Below are 18,862 nucleotides of genomic sequence, written 5' to 3'. Positions count from 1 at the left end.
ATGAGAAGCATAAGAATTTTAACAGCCTGGTTTCCATTTTGAGGTGCTTCTGACTAGTTTTTCTCCTTACAACAAAAACCCAAAGTAAACTGGGAGATATTTTATTTATATGTGATTTGTCATGCCTAAAAATACTGAACTTAAATATCCTGTGAGATAATTAATGATTCAAGTATCGATTTCTTATTGAATCAATATTGTTCACTTCTTAAGATGAATTTGAGAATAGTCTGTCCTGAATACAAAGTGCATGACAAACAGGATGACGAAATGAAAAAGGCATACCTTAAATGTGTATTTTGAAGAGGGGAAATACAAGTTAGTATTTTCACAAGGGTACATTAACTATCTTTTGGCTGTTCTTGATCAAACTTTGTTGTGTTTTTTAGTTAGCATTGATTATGCACAGGAACTTCTGATCACGTGCTTTTTACGCACTACAGGTATGCTATTTGTGTTCTTTTGACCAAGTTTTGTGGATCTTTGGATACACAGAATTATAAAGTCCTTCCTCCTTTATCTTATTTCCTTGTATTTGCAATATTGGTCTGCTGTCATGTTTTTTATGTCTTTCAAGTGTTCTACAATGCTTTATTATTTCAGCGTTAACAGGTGACTACTCTTACAGAAAAATCAAAAAAGTGTAAGTGAAAGCTAGTTTGAAAAAATTCTGTTTGTTTACTTAGGAAACAATGCTCTCAGGTTATTACAAAAAAAAGGTCCAGGAAGAATTTTCTTATTTTTCATTATTTCCATAGCCTTTTTCAGTATTTCATCATCCTTATGTGGTATCAGACATTCTTGGATACAGATGTCCACCAAGTAGCCTCAAGTTGGTGCTCCATTGCTTGAGAATGAACCAACCTACTTGCTAAGAAATAGCTATTCCCAAGTGGGAATATTTACTTTATGTGCCAATCTAGCCTGACTGAAATCTCATTAACAACACATTTTCATCCTGATTCATAAAATATTAACATGAATATACAGCATATGCAGCTTGACATTTTCTTGACACCTGCAAAGCAGAGATCTACTAAAATGCTATGTCAATATTTCAAAGACAAACTGTTTGCAACTTCCCTAGCAGGAGAACAGTCCAAATCTTGACCTTTTTAAAAATAACATCGCCAGTTGAAACTGAAGAAAGAAAATTAATCTTTGCTGCTCCAGAACATTTTTTTTCCTCTGCTAGCTTACATTTCCATTCATTTACTAGTCATGGCAAGAATATAACTAGCCTGTGGATGGCAGGCTTAAATGTGCAGGTATCTTTTACACTTTGAGACTATCTTAAAACTTACAATCAAAGGCATTTGCAAGTTTTACTGGCACTACTAATATATTGTTGTAAGCGAGGTGAGGGTAATTTGTTACTTTAAAATAACTGCTATGCTTGCAATTTCTGTCAAAAGGAGAAAATGAATTTTAAATTAATGCGCTAAACAAATTTAGAAAAACTGAAAGTGACTGTATGCCAGTTTTCATACTCTCTGGTTTGGACATCACACGACTTCCTTGGCACTACGTGATCTGGAGGATGCTGGTGTCTCCCCACAACTCCTACTGGGTACACCAAAACTTCTCCCCAGCAAAAGGGCGGGCAGCAGCGGGGCAGCCCTTCGAGGTGCCTTTCAGAAAAAAAGTAAATACTCATCGTTTTAACGAACAGCGATGTTAAATAAGCTTCACCAGAACTGGAAAAAGCTGTAGTTTTGCAAGCAGACGTTAACGCTTTAAGAAACGGGCCGGCACCACGGGGCGCCGGGAGGACCCGCAAGCGCGGCCCGACGCCACGGGCGCAGGGCCAGGGCGGGCCGGGCCGGGCCGGGGGAGCGGAGCCCGGAGCCGCGGGACCCCCGCGCCGGGCCGGGCCGGGCCGGGCGGAGCGGCGCAGGCCGCGCGGGCTCGCCATGGCGGCCGCGGGCTGAGGGAAACGTCGACGTCGAAGGAACTTCCCGCCCCGCCGCCGCGCAGCGGGCCGCGCTCCACCCCCGCAGATGGCGGCGAGCGGCGCCCCCCGGCGAGCGGCCCGCTGCGCTGCGCGGCCTCGGCCCCAACGCCGGCCTCGGCCTCGGCCCCGGCCCCGGCCCTGGCGCGCTCCGCGCTGCCGCCGCCCCCGGCCCGCCGCCCGCCTCCAGTGCATCCCCGCCCCCACGGCGAGCCCCCTCCCCTTCCCCGCCACCCGCTTCCGCCCGCCCCCGCGCTCCCGCGCATGCCCGCGTTATGCAACAGCCCCGCCGGGCGGGCTGCGCCGGGCCCGCCGCCCCAGTGCCGCAGCCGCAGGGCAGGGCAGGGGCGCTCTGAGGGCGGGCGGCACCGGGCCGGCGGCGGCGGCGGCGCGGCGCTCGGGGCACGCTCCCCCGGCGCCCGTGTGCGCGCCCCGCGCTGTGAGTGGCAGCGGCGGCCGCCGCCAAGTCCCGCCTGTTCCGCTATCCGTGCTGCAGGCGGCGGCGGCGGCGGGTTGGCTTCCTGCGCGCTGTGCCGCTCCCCCTCCCCCCGGCAGTCGGAGCCGCAGCGGCAGCAGCCCGGATCCCTGAGCCATGGCTCTGTGAGAGCAGCACATGGCGGCCGCAGCAGCCATGAGCCCCCCACTAATCCATACAACTCCCCCCTGAACAGCCACCTACCGCAGCCCGCGCTCCCACCCGGCTCCACCGCGCCCACTACCCACCCGCAACCACCGCCACAGCAGCACCGCCCGGCCAGCCCCGGAGCCCGCCGCCGCCTCGGGGCCTCCGCTCGCCCGCCGCCGCCGCCGCCCGTCCTCGCCATGGGAGTGCAGGGTTTCCAGGACTACATCGAGAAGCACTGCCCCAGTGCCGTGGTGCCCGTGGAGCTGCAGAAGCTGGCCCGGGGCAGCCTCGTGGGCGGGGGCCGCCAGAGGCCCCCGCAGACCCCGCTGCGCCTCCTCATCGACGCCGACAACTGCCTGCACCGGCTCTACGGCGGCTTCTACACGGACTGGGTGAGCGGCGGGCAGTGGAACCACATGCTGGGCTACCTGGCGGCGCTGGCCAAGGCCTGCTTCAACGGCAACATCGAGCTCTTCGTCTTCTTCAACGGCGCCCTGGAGAAGGCCCGGCTCCACGAGTGGGTGAAGCGCCAGGGCAACGAGCGCCAGACGGCGCAGCAGATCGTCAGCCACGTCCAGAACAAGGGCACCCCGCCGCCCAAGGTCTGGTTCCTGCCGCCCGTCTGCATGGCGCACTGCATCCGCCTGGCCCTCATCCGCTTCCACATCAAGGTGAGCACCAGCCCCGGCCCCGGCCCCGGCCCGCCCGCGGCGCCCCCTCTCGCCGCGCTGCTGCTCCCACCCCGGCCAGCAGCGCCCCCGCCGCGCGGCTCGCGCGCGCCCCCTCGCCCGGGCGCCGCCGCCCGCCCCGCCGCCGGGCCGGGCCGGGCCGCGCGGCCGGGTGGGGGCACGGCTCTAAGATGGCAGCGGCCGTGCCCTCCCGCGAGGCCTGCGCCCGCCCGCCCGCCGGGGCCGCGCATCCCCGCCGCCGCCGCAAAATGTCGGCGGGCTCCGGCGGGGGCGGCCCGGCGCCGCCGCCCGCGCGGGGCAGAAGTTGAGGCGGCGGCGGCCTGGGCGCGGGGCCGGGCCGGGCGGGCACCGCCGTGGCCTCAATCCCCCCGGGGATTTTCTATTTATACCCGCCCGCTGGCGCCTCGCGGCAGAACCCGGGTGATCCGCGGCCGGGCGGGTGCCGCGGGGCCGGGGCGGGGGGGGGGCGCGGGGCCGCCCCCGCGGAGCCCCCGCGGCGCGGGCAGGGCCGGCGGCCGCCCCGGGCGGGGAGGCCGCCTGGCTCCCCCCGCGGCCGGGCCCGGCCCGCGCGCGGAGGCTTCGCCTCCATGTTCTGTCGGGGCTGCCGCTCCGGCTGCCGCTCCGACTCAAAATGTCCCTTCTCGCCCAGGGCCCCGCCGCCGCGGGAGCGACTCCGCGCTCACTTGGGCCTGCGGGGAGGAGCTGCCTGCGGAGCGCTCTCGGCAGGCGCAGGGCTCTTACTGAGGACGGGAGGGGACAAAAAAAACAGTTAAACTAGTTATCATGCGTGAGAGATCGGCAACAAGTCCTGCGCGGAGGCGAGGTGCTCAAACTTGCGTCGGAGACGGGATTGTTCGCTCCCGAGCGTAGAAGTTCAAATCCGTGCTTCGGAAACAGGGAATTTTGCTACACGTTGCCCAAATGCTTTAGTGGACTTTCAACGAAGTGCAGGATAATCCATTTCTTATTCTGTAATGATAAACACTTCCATTTTACGGGATCGGGAAAGCCGACCTAACAGTTCTTAACTTACAGTGCGAACTTCTTATTTTAAGGAAAAGTCTCTGTTTTCTGATAACATAAACAGCAGTTCAGGAGAGAGCTGGGGTCCGTGGTAATCTTTACTCAGACGTCGAGGGCATGATTTCAAAGGTTGCAGGATATTAACATATTATGTCTTTCTGTACAGCATTCATAATTTATGATCGTTTCTGTGAAACACGGAAATTTATATATATTGTTTAACGTGAAACAAAAGATATCAGGAAAAAGGCCCTGTGGATGAAACTGCAGTTCTGAGACCTGTTTGTTCACTTTCCCGTTAAGGAGGAAAGAAGCAGAGGGAGTTAAGCACACGCTCACTGGTTGCAGGCTTTGCTGCCGGTTACTTCTGTATAGAAAATACCATGCGTCCTTTAGAGTTGCACACAGATCAGTAGCTGGAGCTTAATGATATCTGGTTTTTGTACTGCTCTTTTGGCAGATTATAAAAATTTTGGCCCGGCTGCAGCCATAGGGTAAAGATTACTTTCTTGAAAGAGTTCTTCTGAAAGGTGACTTTGGGCTAAGTTTCTCAAAGTTCTGCCAAAGGGGAAAAGCTGTCTTAGCTTATTCCTGGAGCTCTGGTTGCTCAGCGAGGCTGATCCTCTGCAGGAATACGTTCTGTTTGCCTGCTTGCCAGGCCTGGTATTAAGTCATCCTGCGTGTTAGAGGCGGTTGTAGTCGAGGCGAAGCTGATAGCGAAGTCCCACCCCTCCTCGGCGCTGGTGAAAGCGCGGCGAGGCCGGAGCTGGCGCAGCGAGCCGGGCGCCGGGTCGGCCTGCAGCGATGACGGTGCCCAGAGGCCACCGCTGGTGACACGTTGGTGCCAGTGCCGCTCCTGGTTGGCTGCTACGGATCTGAGGTTTTGGGTACCCCAAAATCGCAGATCAGGACGAGAAGCAACACCGTGCCCCCTTGAATAAGTGCATGTAACGTGCATTTGATATGAAGCTGAAATGAAGGAAAAGCTCATTTGTGCAGCACTGAGTTCCACAAAACTTGGTATTTTGGGCTTGATGGTTGAAGTTAGGAGATTATTGCCATGTCTACCGTATTATTTTTTTTTTCTGGTCAGAATATAGGCAAAATCATCTTCATTTTTTGAAGTATGAATACTGGCAAGAATATGAATGATGACTGAAACTTCATACATCATCTGATTTGAACTTTTTTGTATGTAGGATTTTTTTTTTATTTATTCTTTGAGCAAAAAGTATTAAGGACCATGCAGTGAAGGTATTAACCTTGGGGTGGTTGCGAATGTGCTGTAAATATTTCCTAATTTGCTGCTGAGACTTAAAAATCATTAGTGAAAGCAATGTATGGTGTTAAGTAAACTTTTTATTATTATTATTTGTTAAAATGGATACTTTGTTTAATACAATATTAAAATGCCTAATATCCCAGATGAAACCAGTTGTTTTGATGTTGATATAAATTTGATATTTGTAATAGTTTTGTGGTATGTTTAACTAGCTGTCAGTTTTTTAAATATATTCTATTTCAGTCTAGTTAGTTTCTGTTTAAGCACATTTCATCTTGATAAAGTTGCCACATCTGACAACTTTGTCACCTGTAGCCCTTTGTTTACTTTCAAGCTTAGCTGCAGCATTAGTTCCTTTGCAGTTTCTTGGTAATAGGCCTTAATCTGTAGAAACAGCTTTAGTAGAGGACACCTCATACTGGGTCTCTTGGCTAATCGTTCAAAAAAAAATCGAATTCAATGGGGGGAGATTTGGAGGATGGATATTTGCTGTAGGTTAGCACTTAGACCTAGCAAGTGTTAGTTACCAAATACTAGCTTTGGGGAAAAAAATGTTTATTGCTGTTGAGAACATTCATATGATTGAACCACCACTGAGAAGAAGGTCTATATTGCACTGGTTCTCTGAACTGGTCTGCTATCTTGGAAATGGGAAGAATGTCATTAATTCCCAATTGATGGCTAATTTATAAAGCTGTTGAGAAACTGTGTGAATAGCTCTGTGTGAGTCGATTCATTTTCAGGTTAGGCAGAATATTTCATGGCTATGGTGGTAACATACCCAATACACTTTAGAGATACTGTTGAACTTTAATCTTTTTTTTTTTTTTTTTTTTTTTTTTTTAGGTTTCCTCTCTTTTTCTTACAGTTTACTTTCTTCATATATCTGCTTTAGAATGCTTGCATATATCTTCTGCTCTGTAAACCTTACTCCAATTTTATTTGCATTCTCCCTCTTAATTACTTTCTAGCAACCTTCCTCGTGGGCAAAGAGCAAACATAACTTGTATGTGTGATTTTTTTTTTTTAAATTTGCATATACATAAGGCAGTTGCAGAATTCTAGTATTTTCTCTCTGTGTTTTGAGAAGTTGGGTTTGAGAATAGCGATTAGCTTTAAGTATGAAACTAATTTTCATATTTTCAGGAAACATCTGAGTCTTGAGTAGAAGGCTTCTGTGCAGAGTTAGGAACTGGCTACCAATTTAATCTATTTTGGTAATTAGAGAGAAGGGAAAAAAAAGAATGTATTCCATCCAGAACAATTATAAATCACTTGCAGATGGTTTCAGCAGGATATAAAAATAACAGGTTCCCCTGAGTTATAAAAAATATCCAATGGGTTCTTAGCTTGATTGTGACTTGATATTTTTCTGCTTGGGGAAAGGGGGAGAAATTCTTGAAAGTAACTGTTTTTATGCAACACATGTTTACTAAAACTTAACTATTTAAGCATCTTAACATCTTTAATATTTTGGTGAGACCTTGTTTTATTCTCCATATCTAAATGTGTATGTACATATTTATACACAGAGAATTCTTTTTCATCCAGTATTGTTAATGTTTACGTGTGATTTAGACCCAAAAATTATTGCAAAGTAATGGCTTTTATTCTCCCTCTCTTCTCTCCCGTTAATTCTGATCTGTGTGCTTCCGCTGTATACAGTTGCATCTTCTGATTCTGTTCTTTTGTGAAACTTGAGTTACTTAAACGACTCTCATCTTGTTTGGGTTTGGATTACGTTGCAGGTTAGCTGTACCTCGGTAAGAAGCCCATGTAGCTCTTTTCCATGTGACTGTTCAGTTACTTGAACACAGATTCCAGTATTACATAAACATACTGCAGTTTCACACTCATAACATGCTGTGTCAGATAGCTCTATAAAATGGGGTAGGGAGGGAACTGGTGGTGGCTGTCAAGGTAGAGGAAATAGTTTATGGGAGGTAAGAATGGGCCCCAGGCTTAGTTTCCTCTTGTGTTGTCTGCACACCTGTGTAACATACCACTGCAGAAAGAGTTCTTACCGTTTTTACAGATAATTTGTTGTGGTGGTGCATGCAAAGACATTTTTAAGTATATGGGCATAATTTAAATCTATCTACTTTTTATTAAAGAAAAATCTTTGGGTGACTATCCTAATTTAAAATATATAAAGGCTTGTAGTAGCATTAGGAATAAAGAGTGAGTTTAGTAAGCTTTTTGCTGATCATATGAATAGCTCCGTGAATGCGACGCTGACTGTTCAGTAGCTCAGGAGTTTGCTTTGAAGGGAGCATCTCATGAAACTACGTGGGAGAAGCCAAAATTTACATACCTCACTGGAATATTGCAGTTCAGTGCAAGATTCACATAGTTCTGTAAGGCATGAATAGAAAAAGGAAGGGTCACTTTAAACTTGGTTGGACCAAAGAAACTTTTTGCTGTAAGATAAGTTAGTGGTGGAATGTTTTATTGGACTATAGAGATGTAGGCCTGGTTCCTTGAGTTCTGCAAGGCTTTGGCTGTAGAGGAAATAGCTTCACCAGCGCTAACACTATAGCTATTTGTAAGTACTGTAGAGACTGAAACTAATAGTTTTGTACTTGTCCTTTTCTTCTGGGATAGCTTGCTATAGATTGTTGTTAAAATTGAATACTTACTGAGGCTAGTTTGTACCAAAGTGAGACTTCTGTGGGGTTTTCTAAATCATTGAATGTTTATTACATACATAGAGGATAAAAGAATTAGTAAGGCATCGAAAGCACTCAGCTTGCTTTATTTTTGTTTGTTGGGGCTTGCGTGCAAGTGTAGTTGTTATAGTTCTTGCTGGTGTGTAGAAATGCAGGACTGTTGGTACTAAGCTGTCGTCTGAGGTCTGTGGGGTGGCTTTCTGTTTTTTGTTTTATTATAATGTGCTTCATGGTAAGAGGATTGCTTTTATATTTCCAGTGTTAGGAATTGACCCACGTCCCCCCAGCAGGACATGCCTATTCTAGTCATGTGACTGCCATAGCCTAAAATATGTGCTTTGCTAGGCAACGTGAGTTGAGAGGTGAAGTTTGGGCTTTAAACTTGAAGTAATTTGCCCCATCATAGACAGCTGTGCATAAATGAATAGGCTATACAGGTTTGAACGTGGAAGAGGAAACAATTAGGCTTTACACTGCAAATAGATATTTCAAAAGTTGAGAAAGCTACCTGTGTTCATCTAGGGATACATTTGTTACTTTTAAAACAGGGGTGCAAATCTTTATAAGTGGCTGTGTGATGGGGAGGGGGGTGGGAGGGTGTTTGCTTTTAAGGGGGCATCTTGGCTTGCCAAACTGTTTAAGTATCCACTGCCTTAGGAACTTTCCCGTGGGTTGACTGAGAGGTTGGTATAGTAATATGCTTAAAGTCTGCATGTTTCTGTTAATAAACAGTAACTTCAGATTAGTTTAGCAATACATAATACAACTTCCAGAACTTTGTATTTTGTTTTTGAGTGTTGCTTAGGTCCTATATCCTTATAGACTATGTCACAGTGTCACTAGATTTTTAAAATTACTTTAAATGTTCTGCATTTCCAATACATATTTATAATTTCGGAAAAATCCAATGTATCATAATAAATATGATAAATCAATACTACAATTTCACACTGTAGCTAATTACTCTGTCTTCCACTGTAGGTTGCACAGAGCATTGAGGATCATCATCAAGAAGTAATTGCTTTCTGCAGAGAAAAAGGGTTCCATGGTTTGGTTGCATATGATTCCGATTATGCGTTGTGCAACATCCCTTACTATTTCAGTGCCCATGCCCTAAAACTGAGCCGTAATGGGAAAAGTCTCACAACAAGCCAATACCTAATGCATGAAGTTGCCAAGCAACTGGACCTGAATCCAAATCGCTTTCCTATTTTTGCTGCTCTTTTAGGTAAGTGAAGTAATAAAAGAACTTGATATTACTAGTCAAACTTATAATTTCAGTTTCTTTTAACAGTGTTTTAAAATGTGTGTGCCTAATTTAATAAAGTGAAAGCATTTAAGCAAAGCCATCCCTTTGTTTCAGTCTCTCCTGCTATTCTTGAGATGGGCCAGGTGCTTGTTGATAAGGCCAGGCAGATGCTGAATTTGTTGAGATCTGTGAGTGATGCAAATTATGGCACTCTAGAAACAGGAGTAGGAAGTAAAAGTTCTGCAAAGCTGTTGCATAGCTGAAATAGTCTCAGTGAGGAAAAAAAAGATGAAGGCAACTGTGGTTCTACTAGTTCTGGACTTAACGTAGCATTTAAGGCCTACTTCTAATAGCATTCTTTTCAGACTAGGAGGTCCTGTTTGATATTCTACCAAAAAATAACATACGGTATGGAGTGCAGATTTCTGGATTGAGGGAGCTTGTTTCCCTCTGAGAAGGGAAAGCAAAATGACAGTGCATCAAATGCACTGAAACTATATTCTACTATAATTGAATAAAACTGCACAGCAAGTGTGGTAACCAGAATTTTATCATTCCATTACTTTCATTTGGAGAGTTTCTTAGTACTTCTGGTTCTAATGGTAAATGGTGTAGTGTCTTTAATGATGACAGATAGGAAGGAGTTCAGTTTCACATCTCTTCTGAGATGGGAACATTTTAACATACTATATTTCCAGACTGATGGTAAAGCATACCTCTAATGTGCTCGCAGATGGAAGAGAGAATTAATGACTAATGAAATAGTCTCCAATGAATAAGATTTATTTGGAATAGTATCCTAACTTCAGGTGAATAATCGGAGAGTAATCATGTTTTTGATTGTATCAAAATTTAGTTTGTATTGAACAAACTAAATTTAAGAAATTTGGATTTTATTCTCACGTTTCTCACTGGCTTTGTGTATTAGTGTGGGTGAATGATGTAGCATGAAAATAAAACAATTTAGGCTTTAATGTTTAAAAGTTTGTCATCCAGGCAGATACCTCACATATTAAGAAGGAAAGAACCTATGTGTCTTACAGTAGAAAGCAACAAGTATTTGAGTGAAGTTGGTTTTTTTCTTAATGTATGATTTTTTCGTATCAAAATAGTTGCCTGCTTGTATGGTTGCATGGAAGAATGGCAGGTGATTGGCTAAGCAGCAATTTTAAAACAAAAACTCTGGGTAAATTGCATGACAGAGACTACTATTGCTAGGCTTTGTTTTGGATTTCTATAAATAAGTTGTTGAATGCCAGTTCAGTGAGTAAGGATTACTGTTTGAAGAGCAATTTCACAGTTACAAGATGTGCTTTACAGAATTAAAGTACATGTGATTGACATTATTTTAACCTATCACAGAATTTCAGCTGCATGGCTAGCAGAGCTATTGCTAGCTTGGTTATATTAAATGCTATGTGAAAAGCAGTAAACTTTTTGAAGGTTTTGAAATTTTATTCAAGAAGCTCTGAATATTTTTTTTCTTGATATTTTATGTGGCAAAATATTTTTCAGTTTGCTCTGAGGAGAAGGAAACTGATGTTATTAAGGCTTGTCTCAAATGATTAGTAAAGAGATGTTTTGCAGCTTTTTTCCAAATTGGTACCTTAAACAGCTGAGCTACAAGTTTAGTTGGTTTGTGTATGTGTGTTTTTGTTCTGAGCTGCTTTTGTGTGTGTATTGAGTAAGCAGAACAGAGAGGAGTTTTTGGAAGGTAGACTTAGAAGATTCTTCAGACTTCTTGCTGTGCTGGGTATTTTTTATTTTTTTATTAGTGCATATTATGAAACCTAGGTATTTGGTGATATAAACAGTGATTATATAAGTTTACAACAAACAGATATTGTTTGGCTTAAAGTACTGGCAACATTTTCTGACTCCTACATCCTGATGAACAAAGCAACTTAATTTCTTTTTTTTTTAATATTAAACACATATAGACGCATAATTGTGCACAGTGTGCCATATGTTTAACACAGGGTAGCTAATGAGATCTCAATAAACCTTTTGATATCTGAGGGCTTGCGTGACTTCACAGGTCATTCTGACTTTGCCTCTGTGGTCTCTGTGGGTTTCCTTGAATCTCATAAGTAGAATGAAGAAAATCACAACAGGAAAGTATGACCACGAACTTGATTACAAGGGAAGATGTATGAATCTTTTACATTGTTCTGTTCTGGGTGCATCCCTGTTACTCCCCATGCTAGCCATTTGCTTTAAAATAAATGAATATATTCTAAAATAATTGCAGTTAAGCTTCTGGCTTAATGTTTACAATTGGAGGAGGACAAAACTATCATAACAGCTGTATAATTATTCTGCTTTGAGTCTGCAAATCAGGTTTCCCATGTAGGGAAAACTTGAACTACTTTGTTTTCAGAAACTTTGTCATTAACTTCAAGGCTGAATTTTGCTGAAAAGAAAGCTGAAAGAGAACCAAGTCTGGCAACTGAGAAGTGAATACATTTTCAGTGTTTTTTTTCCTTCAAGTGTTCAATGATAGGAAGAGCCTGTGGAATCACAACTAACTAGTCAAATAAAAAAAAATTCTTAATGACAAAAATCTTTGGGATTGAGTTCTTTCAGGGATACAGTCTTTCTATTTGAGTATTCCAGGAAAATATTTTTCTAACTGTACCTAGGCAAATTTAAAAAAACCTGCTGTATGAGAAGCTTATGTACACAGTGTGGCTTGTTAGTTTATTTACAGCTCTCCCCTCCTTACCACTTTCCATGCAGAAGAGATTTTATAGTTCTAGCTTTATAGTACAGGGAGTATTCTTGTCATGAGTAATTAAAACATGGCCGAGATACTGTGTCCTGTGAGAGCGGGCACTTAATTTCTGACTTAATTGCTGTTGATGTAAACGGGGTTGATTTGGGTTATTTTGTAAATTTTGACTTGAATACCTGAGAATGTTTAAAAAAAAAAAAACTTTGGTAGGAAAAACAAGCAGAGTGTTGTATATAGGGCTGTAATTCTGTGAACTCTTTAGGAAGGGCAGTGGCTTCAATTAGAATCTAATTGCTTTTTTAAAAAAATGAAAGCATACACTATAATAAGCCATTAAAATGGAAGAAATCAATATATTTTGAGGTTGTTCAGCCAGGTCAAGAAATAGAGGTTGCTTATGTAACATTGATCTCTTTCCCACTGTGACAGTACTTTATAACATGTTTAGTTATGTAGTCACATTCTGTTCCTCAGTAAAACTTTAGAAGACCGTAAGGTAAATGTAGGCATCACTTGTTGTTTGGACTGCAGAAGACACTGCTATACTTGAACATACTAAATTTTAAAATTTAATATATGCTGAGTATTGATCAAATGGTTAGGCTGTGATATGTATGTATTCAGGAGGACAGAATTAACTATAATGACAGATGGAGACCAAACAGGATTGAGGTTCTGGTGGAAGGGAGAGAAGCTCTGACTATTTTAAAAGATAATCTTGGAATCTGCAGGAGTTATTGTTAGTTGCTCAGAAAGCTTGTGAATGTCTTTCTGATGTGAGCTGAGGGTTTAGCTCTTCGTGAATAAAGATTATAATGTCTCCCTGTTGGAGATCTCAGCAGTAGGGGCAATATTGTTTGGACACCAAGACTTCTCTCTCTAGAGAGCATCTGGTAGTCACCAGGCAGTGGATGGCCTTCTTCATTTTCACACGTTGAAGAGCATTAAAAGCACATTAAAATACTTTAAAAGCAAAATATTAAGAAAGTAAACAACTGTTGTTTGTTTTAGCACTTTTATGTTCTTTGTGAATAGGTGAGAGTTCAAGATGTTGTCCAAACTGTGAAATGCCCCCCAAACAACAGCTCTAAATATATTGACAACAGTGAGTACTATGCATTCACTGCTAAATTGCCACTCCTTAAGGGTATTTCCAGTATTTGGTTTTAAGTTTTCTATTAGAAGTGTAGTAGCACGTTCTGTCTAGCTCTTTGTAAAATCTGAATTCCTACATACTGAGCTCTAGCAGTTGATGATGAGTTAGCTGTTTACTTGATTAATTCAGATGTTTGAAATATTTCCTCACTAATACATTTTCTTTATTTTTTTTCTGATTGTGATGTGCTTTGAAAAAAATTAAAGTAATTTAAACGATCTTCTATTTGACATAAGCTGCTTGGTAGATACAGCTACCATCTATAGTCATTGAAATAACTAAATGATTTTCTAATTGCTCTGATGATGCCAGCCCAGCGTCTAACACAGACTCTTGTCTGACCTGGTAGGTCAGCAAAAGAAACTTCAGGAATTGGGAACCTGCTAAGTGTCATCCAGAGCTGCCAGCATTCCTGAGGGTTAGATAAATCTGCCTTGTGGCTTGCCATTTGACCCATAGTATGTAGTGGAGCACAGTGCAGAGATGCCAGAGGTGGCTCTGACGTAGATCAGTAGTGGTGTATGTTGTGATGCAGGAAGGACTTTCCAGCTTGAGTCTGGGAGCAATAGAAAGTGTTCCTACACTGTTGCACCTGAATTATTAAATCCTATTGAGGATGCACTAATAGCAATGCCAGGTTGAGGTTGGCACCATGCGTTGTGACTGTGGCTCTGTTGCCTCTTTAAGCGAGCTGGGTTTCATCAAACAGTGCTCCTCAAACGGAAGGAAGCTTCTCTAACTGCAACATTCCAGTTAGGTTTTTGTGGAGTTTCAAAAAGATATTTGCAAATTCAATTCTCTGCAGTGAACATATTTATTATGAATTGAGAACTAACTGCAAATTTGTTTTGCCTCATGTAGAATTGATATATAATGTTTTAAGGTGTACTTTTAAAATAAAGTTCTGCATTGTATTCTAGGTAATCATATTCTACCTGATGAAGATTTGGCTTCCTTTCATTGGAGTTTACTTGGTCCAGAACATCCACTAGCTTCACTTAAGGTACAAACTTAATATGACTACTAGCAATTAAGCTAAAACCAATCATAACAGAGCAGTGTAATATGCTAATACTTCAGATATTTTGCTAATGTGATACAGAGCAAGAGGGAGATCATTCAGAAAGGCTCAGGTTAGCCTGCATAGCTCACGCAGGTTGTGATTCACAGCAGCTAAGCTAGGCTCTTGGTTTCAGTCACCCCCTGGTGTCCCTGTCTCTCTCTGTTGATTGCAGAGGATACCTGGGGCGATTAGCCTTACTAAGCTAAACTTAGCTGTTGTGATCCTCCTAAGTGCCCTTCAGCTGCACGAGCAATACACCAAACAGCTGCAGTGAGTGGTTTTACTTTGAGAATACAGCTCCTTACTCTCTTTTTTAAGAGAAGAGAATTTGTTTTTGTTTAATCATGTTCTTAGTCAAAAATAATTAGCTGGATTCCTTGGTACTATATTCTTCTGTTTTCTACTGATCTGAATTTGTGTGCAATTCTCAGTGATCCTTACCTCTTAAACTGAAGTGTAAATATTCCAGATAACAGGTCACACAAGAAAGCTAATGTATGTGGCCTTCACCAGATATTTTTTTTATTATTATTATTATTTTTTTTTTAGAGACAAGTAAGTTCTGTGTTAAATGCTCATAGTTTACAGAATATCTGTTCTGCTGCTTAATCACACTTACTTTGTGCATCTGCCAAATAGCTATAAAAGGGAAACAGGACGCATCAGGGAATGGGATGATAGTGTTGCCTTTCTTTCTCTCTGTTGCAGTAGACATCTTTTTTCCCTTTCTCCTAAGATGCACCATATAGCAAATCAAACTTCTGACCTAAAATTTAAGGTGTTTCATTGTTCTTTGAGAACTTTGCTTGTGCAATAAAACTGTACTGGCTTTTGTTAAATGCCAAAAGGTTATTTTGTTGTGGTATCTACAACAGAATTAGTCTTTTTTTTTTTCTTCTGTAACAAATGTTTCTTAAGCATTGGAAAAGTTGTAACTTCACTAAAAGTGGAATTTAAAGGCAGATTTGAGATTTTCAGCAGAGTGTTTAAGGCTTTCACATGCAATGCTCAGCCAGCAGCTATGACAATTGACTGTTACCTTCCTCCCCTAATTTGCTACCACTCCTATTTTGGGGAAGATAACTGTCCATACAATGTAGTAGCAAAGCAAAATATATGCCTGCATGCTTGTCACTTCATTGTAAAACTTGAGATTGTAGTGGGGGAAAAAAAAGTCTGAAAGAGCATTCCTGTATTTTCATTTTTGACTAATAAGGTTAAAATGTAGGACTTCTCTCAAACTGGTTGATAAACTGTCAGATGTTCATGAAACTTTTCTGTGTTTAGGCTGTCAAGTTGAATAATTTGTTTTGTAGCCACCTTGAAATAAGATTTCATATACCTGTACCTTGTAGAAAGCCTTCTAAACATATACTGTGTTATTTGACTAGAATGAAAATGATACATTTGTCACTTTGCTTCTACATTTACATTTTCATTAAAAGCACCAATTGGGCTTTGCACCTTGCATTCTAAGGAAATGATGCGTGTTTTCCAAGGGTGTAGTTGGGCTTAGTCAGTTCTTTCTTCAGTATTTTTTAAAATCTGTTGACCAGTATTAACCAGTTTTGAAAATGGTTTGGGATAGCACTTCCCCTGTGGCTGTTACAGGCTCTGTGAAAACTGTTACACTGTTATCAGTGAAAAAGACCTAAATTAGTGCCCTTACTGAGGAAAAAGGCAAGCAGAACACATTTGTTTCATTTTACAGCAGCTGGCTGGCCTCTTGTGAAGTGCATAGCCCCAAATTAACTGCAGCACTTCTGTCTCCTGGCTGATATTGATGTCAAAGGGAAAGAAAGAAGCAGGGCTGAAGCAGAAAGAACACAAGTCTACAGGAAACCAAGCTTCATTAGTTGCCGTTCATGGAACAACTTATTTTTTAGCTTCAGTTTCAACCGTTCTCGTGGTTTGAAAATATAACGTGTTTCAGTAGCTCATTAGCTTAATTTAGTTTCATTTGACGTGCTAGTATATCAGTGATGTCAGTACAACTGACTCTAGAGACCTTTTTTGTTAATTGCAGATGTGCAGAAAATGACATTCCTTGTAAATTTTATGAATGCTTAAAAAAACTGAAAGATGTGTTTATGTTAGCCATAAACTTGATAGCAAGAAGTAGTTTCAGAACAATGATATTTCTGAAAAGCGCAAGCTGTCACAACAGCTGGAATTGGGGAGTGGTTGTGATTACAAACCAGGATGTGATCCATGGGCTATGCTTACCAATTTTGTTTGGTCGCATCTATTCAGAGTTACTGTTAGGAATTTTCCATACCCAGGAATCAAGGGTTCCACATCCATACCTCATCCAACTTGCTTGGGATTTATAAAAGTTTTTCATTGCCTAAAGATTGAAAGATTTAAATCTTTTATATCTAAGACAGTGTGAGATCTTGAGCTTCAAAGCTAATAATGAAGTTCAGTTCCCAATGGCCTGATTTGTTGCTTTTCAGCATTTTTGAGGTCTGCTAAGACAGGTAATAGTATATGATTTATTTCTGGCACTCTTTTTCACCCTTCTATTATGATGTAGCAAAATAGTTACTTTTCCTAGGAGAGAAACTTTGCTAGTTCACTAACTCAAAAGTATGGCTTAGAGAAGAAACTGCCAGTCTTCACAGATGGAAGATTAGTGTGCCTGCTGTGCTCAGGTATGAACAGAATGAGGTAGAGAAAAGCAAAACTGAGTAAACCTGTCCCTCTGTTTCAAAGAGGGACGTGAGGATGGATCATTCATCTAGGAACATCTGAGCAAACTTGGGAAAGGAAGGGAAATGGAAACATGAAGAAAGACTCAGTCTTTCACACCTAGAAGGAAATGAACCTAGCTGTCACGACAGCGTTTTTACATGCTGGATAAAAAGCCTTGCCTTTCAGAAGAAGACATCAAGGACTACCATCGTGTCAGCAAAACTGTGAAGTTCTATGGACAAATTTAGATGAAGAGATCTGACTTGCCATTGCTGCACCAGGGAAAAAGAATCAAAAACTGTTGACATTACAAGCTGTTCTGACTGAGGGTCTTGTCTGTTTAAATGTCCCTGTGTAAGCAGGTAATGCATCTAATAAATGTGTAGGCTGTGTGTGATCGTGTCCTGTTATTTGATAGAGAGCAGAGAGCACCAAAATGACTGTCTAGAGCAGAACTTGAAACAGGACAGGGATTATTAGACTTTCTGAGGAAGAATTTGACTCCAATACCTCATTTAGAAGCCTGGAATCATATTACTTTTTATTTGTGTGGCTTTGGGTTTGTTTTTAAGGGATCTGTGAAGACAATTTGGTTCCCATTATGGGAAAGTAGAAGAACAGTTGTCTTGCTACAGGGTGGAGATTCAAGACCAATGTATTTTTATATCAGAAAACTATTAGGTGGGGAGTATCTCATCCCTAGAATGAGTTAGTATCTAATTGGGAGCACATGGCACCAAAGAAGTTCAAAGTCTTTATACACTAGGGAAAGGTGATCTTGGAAACAATCCTAATACAACCTTCCTTTTGAAGGAGAAGAATATGCAAGGAAACTGTGTGAGGATTGCTGTCTTCATTTGTGATATGTCATCTTCCCATTAAGATAGTTTTGAAAGGATGAATTCATTGAACTGTCTTTGGCAAACTCTTGATATGCCCATCTGTTGATATTCCACACCTACTTTTACCTGGCAAAGTCAGTTATCTAATCTCTGTCATTGTTTCTTGTCAGTCGAGACAGATGCTGCCAGAAAGCAATTCCAAAATATGCAAGTTAAGCACCTTCTCTGAATTGCTCTAGGAAATTCTTCTCCTCCTCCATTGACTTCAGACAGTATCTGCAGGAGGGAGACTGGAAAGAACTTTGCTAGCTAAGTAGCTGCTTGGATAATGTGTTGCTGCTCAGATAAGAGATGGTACTAATGATATGCTTAAAGTAAATATTTTCCTTTCATTAGATGCTAGGAGTCATCATAGGATAATTCAGGTTGGAAAGGACCTCAGAAAGTCATCTAGTCCAACCTCCTGCTCACATCAGGGTCAGCTTGAGTTCAGACCAGGATGCTCAGGGCTTTCTCAGATGGATCCTGAAAACCTCCAACTTTGGAGTTTGCACACCCTGGTCCACTGCTTGACAATCCTCCTTATATACAGTCTGAACACATCTTGTCTGAGTTTATGCCTGTTTTCTCATGTCCTCCCACCATGCACCACTGTGAAGAGCCTGGCTCCATCTTCTTGATAACCTCTTTGTAGGTATTGGAAGGCTCCTCTAAGGTGCCCCTGAAGCCTTGTCTTCTCCAGGCTGACCACAAGTAGTGTGTAGGGTTGTCATGCAAATTGGCTAAGATGAAGTCTGTCATATTTCTGTGAGTTATTTTTGGGCTCTCCCCTCTTCTTTCTGCCATCATTTTGTTCCTTTGTTCAGATTTGATTTTCTCATAGTC

At 42.5% G+C, this 18,862-nt stretch overlaps 1 protein-coding gene across 3 annotated transcripts in view; it reads left to right on the top strand.

The window, feature by feature from the left end:
• The first annotated feature begins 2,189 nt into the window (after positions 1-2,189).
• Positions 2,190-18,862, top strand: part of FAM120A (family with sequence similarity 120 member A) — a 57,289-nt gene continuing 40,616 nt past the window's right edge. For 2 of the 3 annotated variants that reach the window (XM_064518877.1, XM_064518876.1), the window contains exons 1-3: positions 2,191-3,247; positions 9,221-9,467; positions 14,299-14,381. In XM_064518877.1, the coding sequence (XP_064374947.1) occupies positions 2,216-3,247; positions 9,221-9,467; positions 14,299-14,381 (1,362 nt within the window). In that variant the 5' untranslated portion in view covers positions 2,191-2,215. Of the gene's footprint in view, positions 3,248-9,220; positions 9,468-14,298; positions 14,382-18,862 lie in introns of all 3 variants that reach the window. The other variant, XM_064518878.1, reaches the window with a different exon arrangement.

This window comes from Dromaius novaehollandiae, chromosome 12 (genome assembly GCF_036370855.1).
Source record: "Dromaius novaehollandiae isolate bDroNov1 chromosome 12, bDroNov1.hap1, whole genome shotgun sequence".
Lineage (NCBI taxonomy): Eukaryota > Metazoa > Chordata > Aves > Casuariiformes > Dromaiidae > Dromaius > Dromaius novaehollandiae.
The sequence above is the reverse complement of the archived record's forward strand: the minus strand, read 5'-3'. Positions and strand labels throughout refer to the sequence as shown.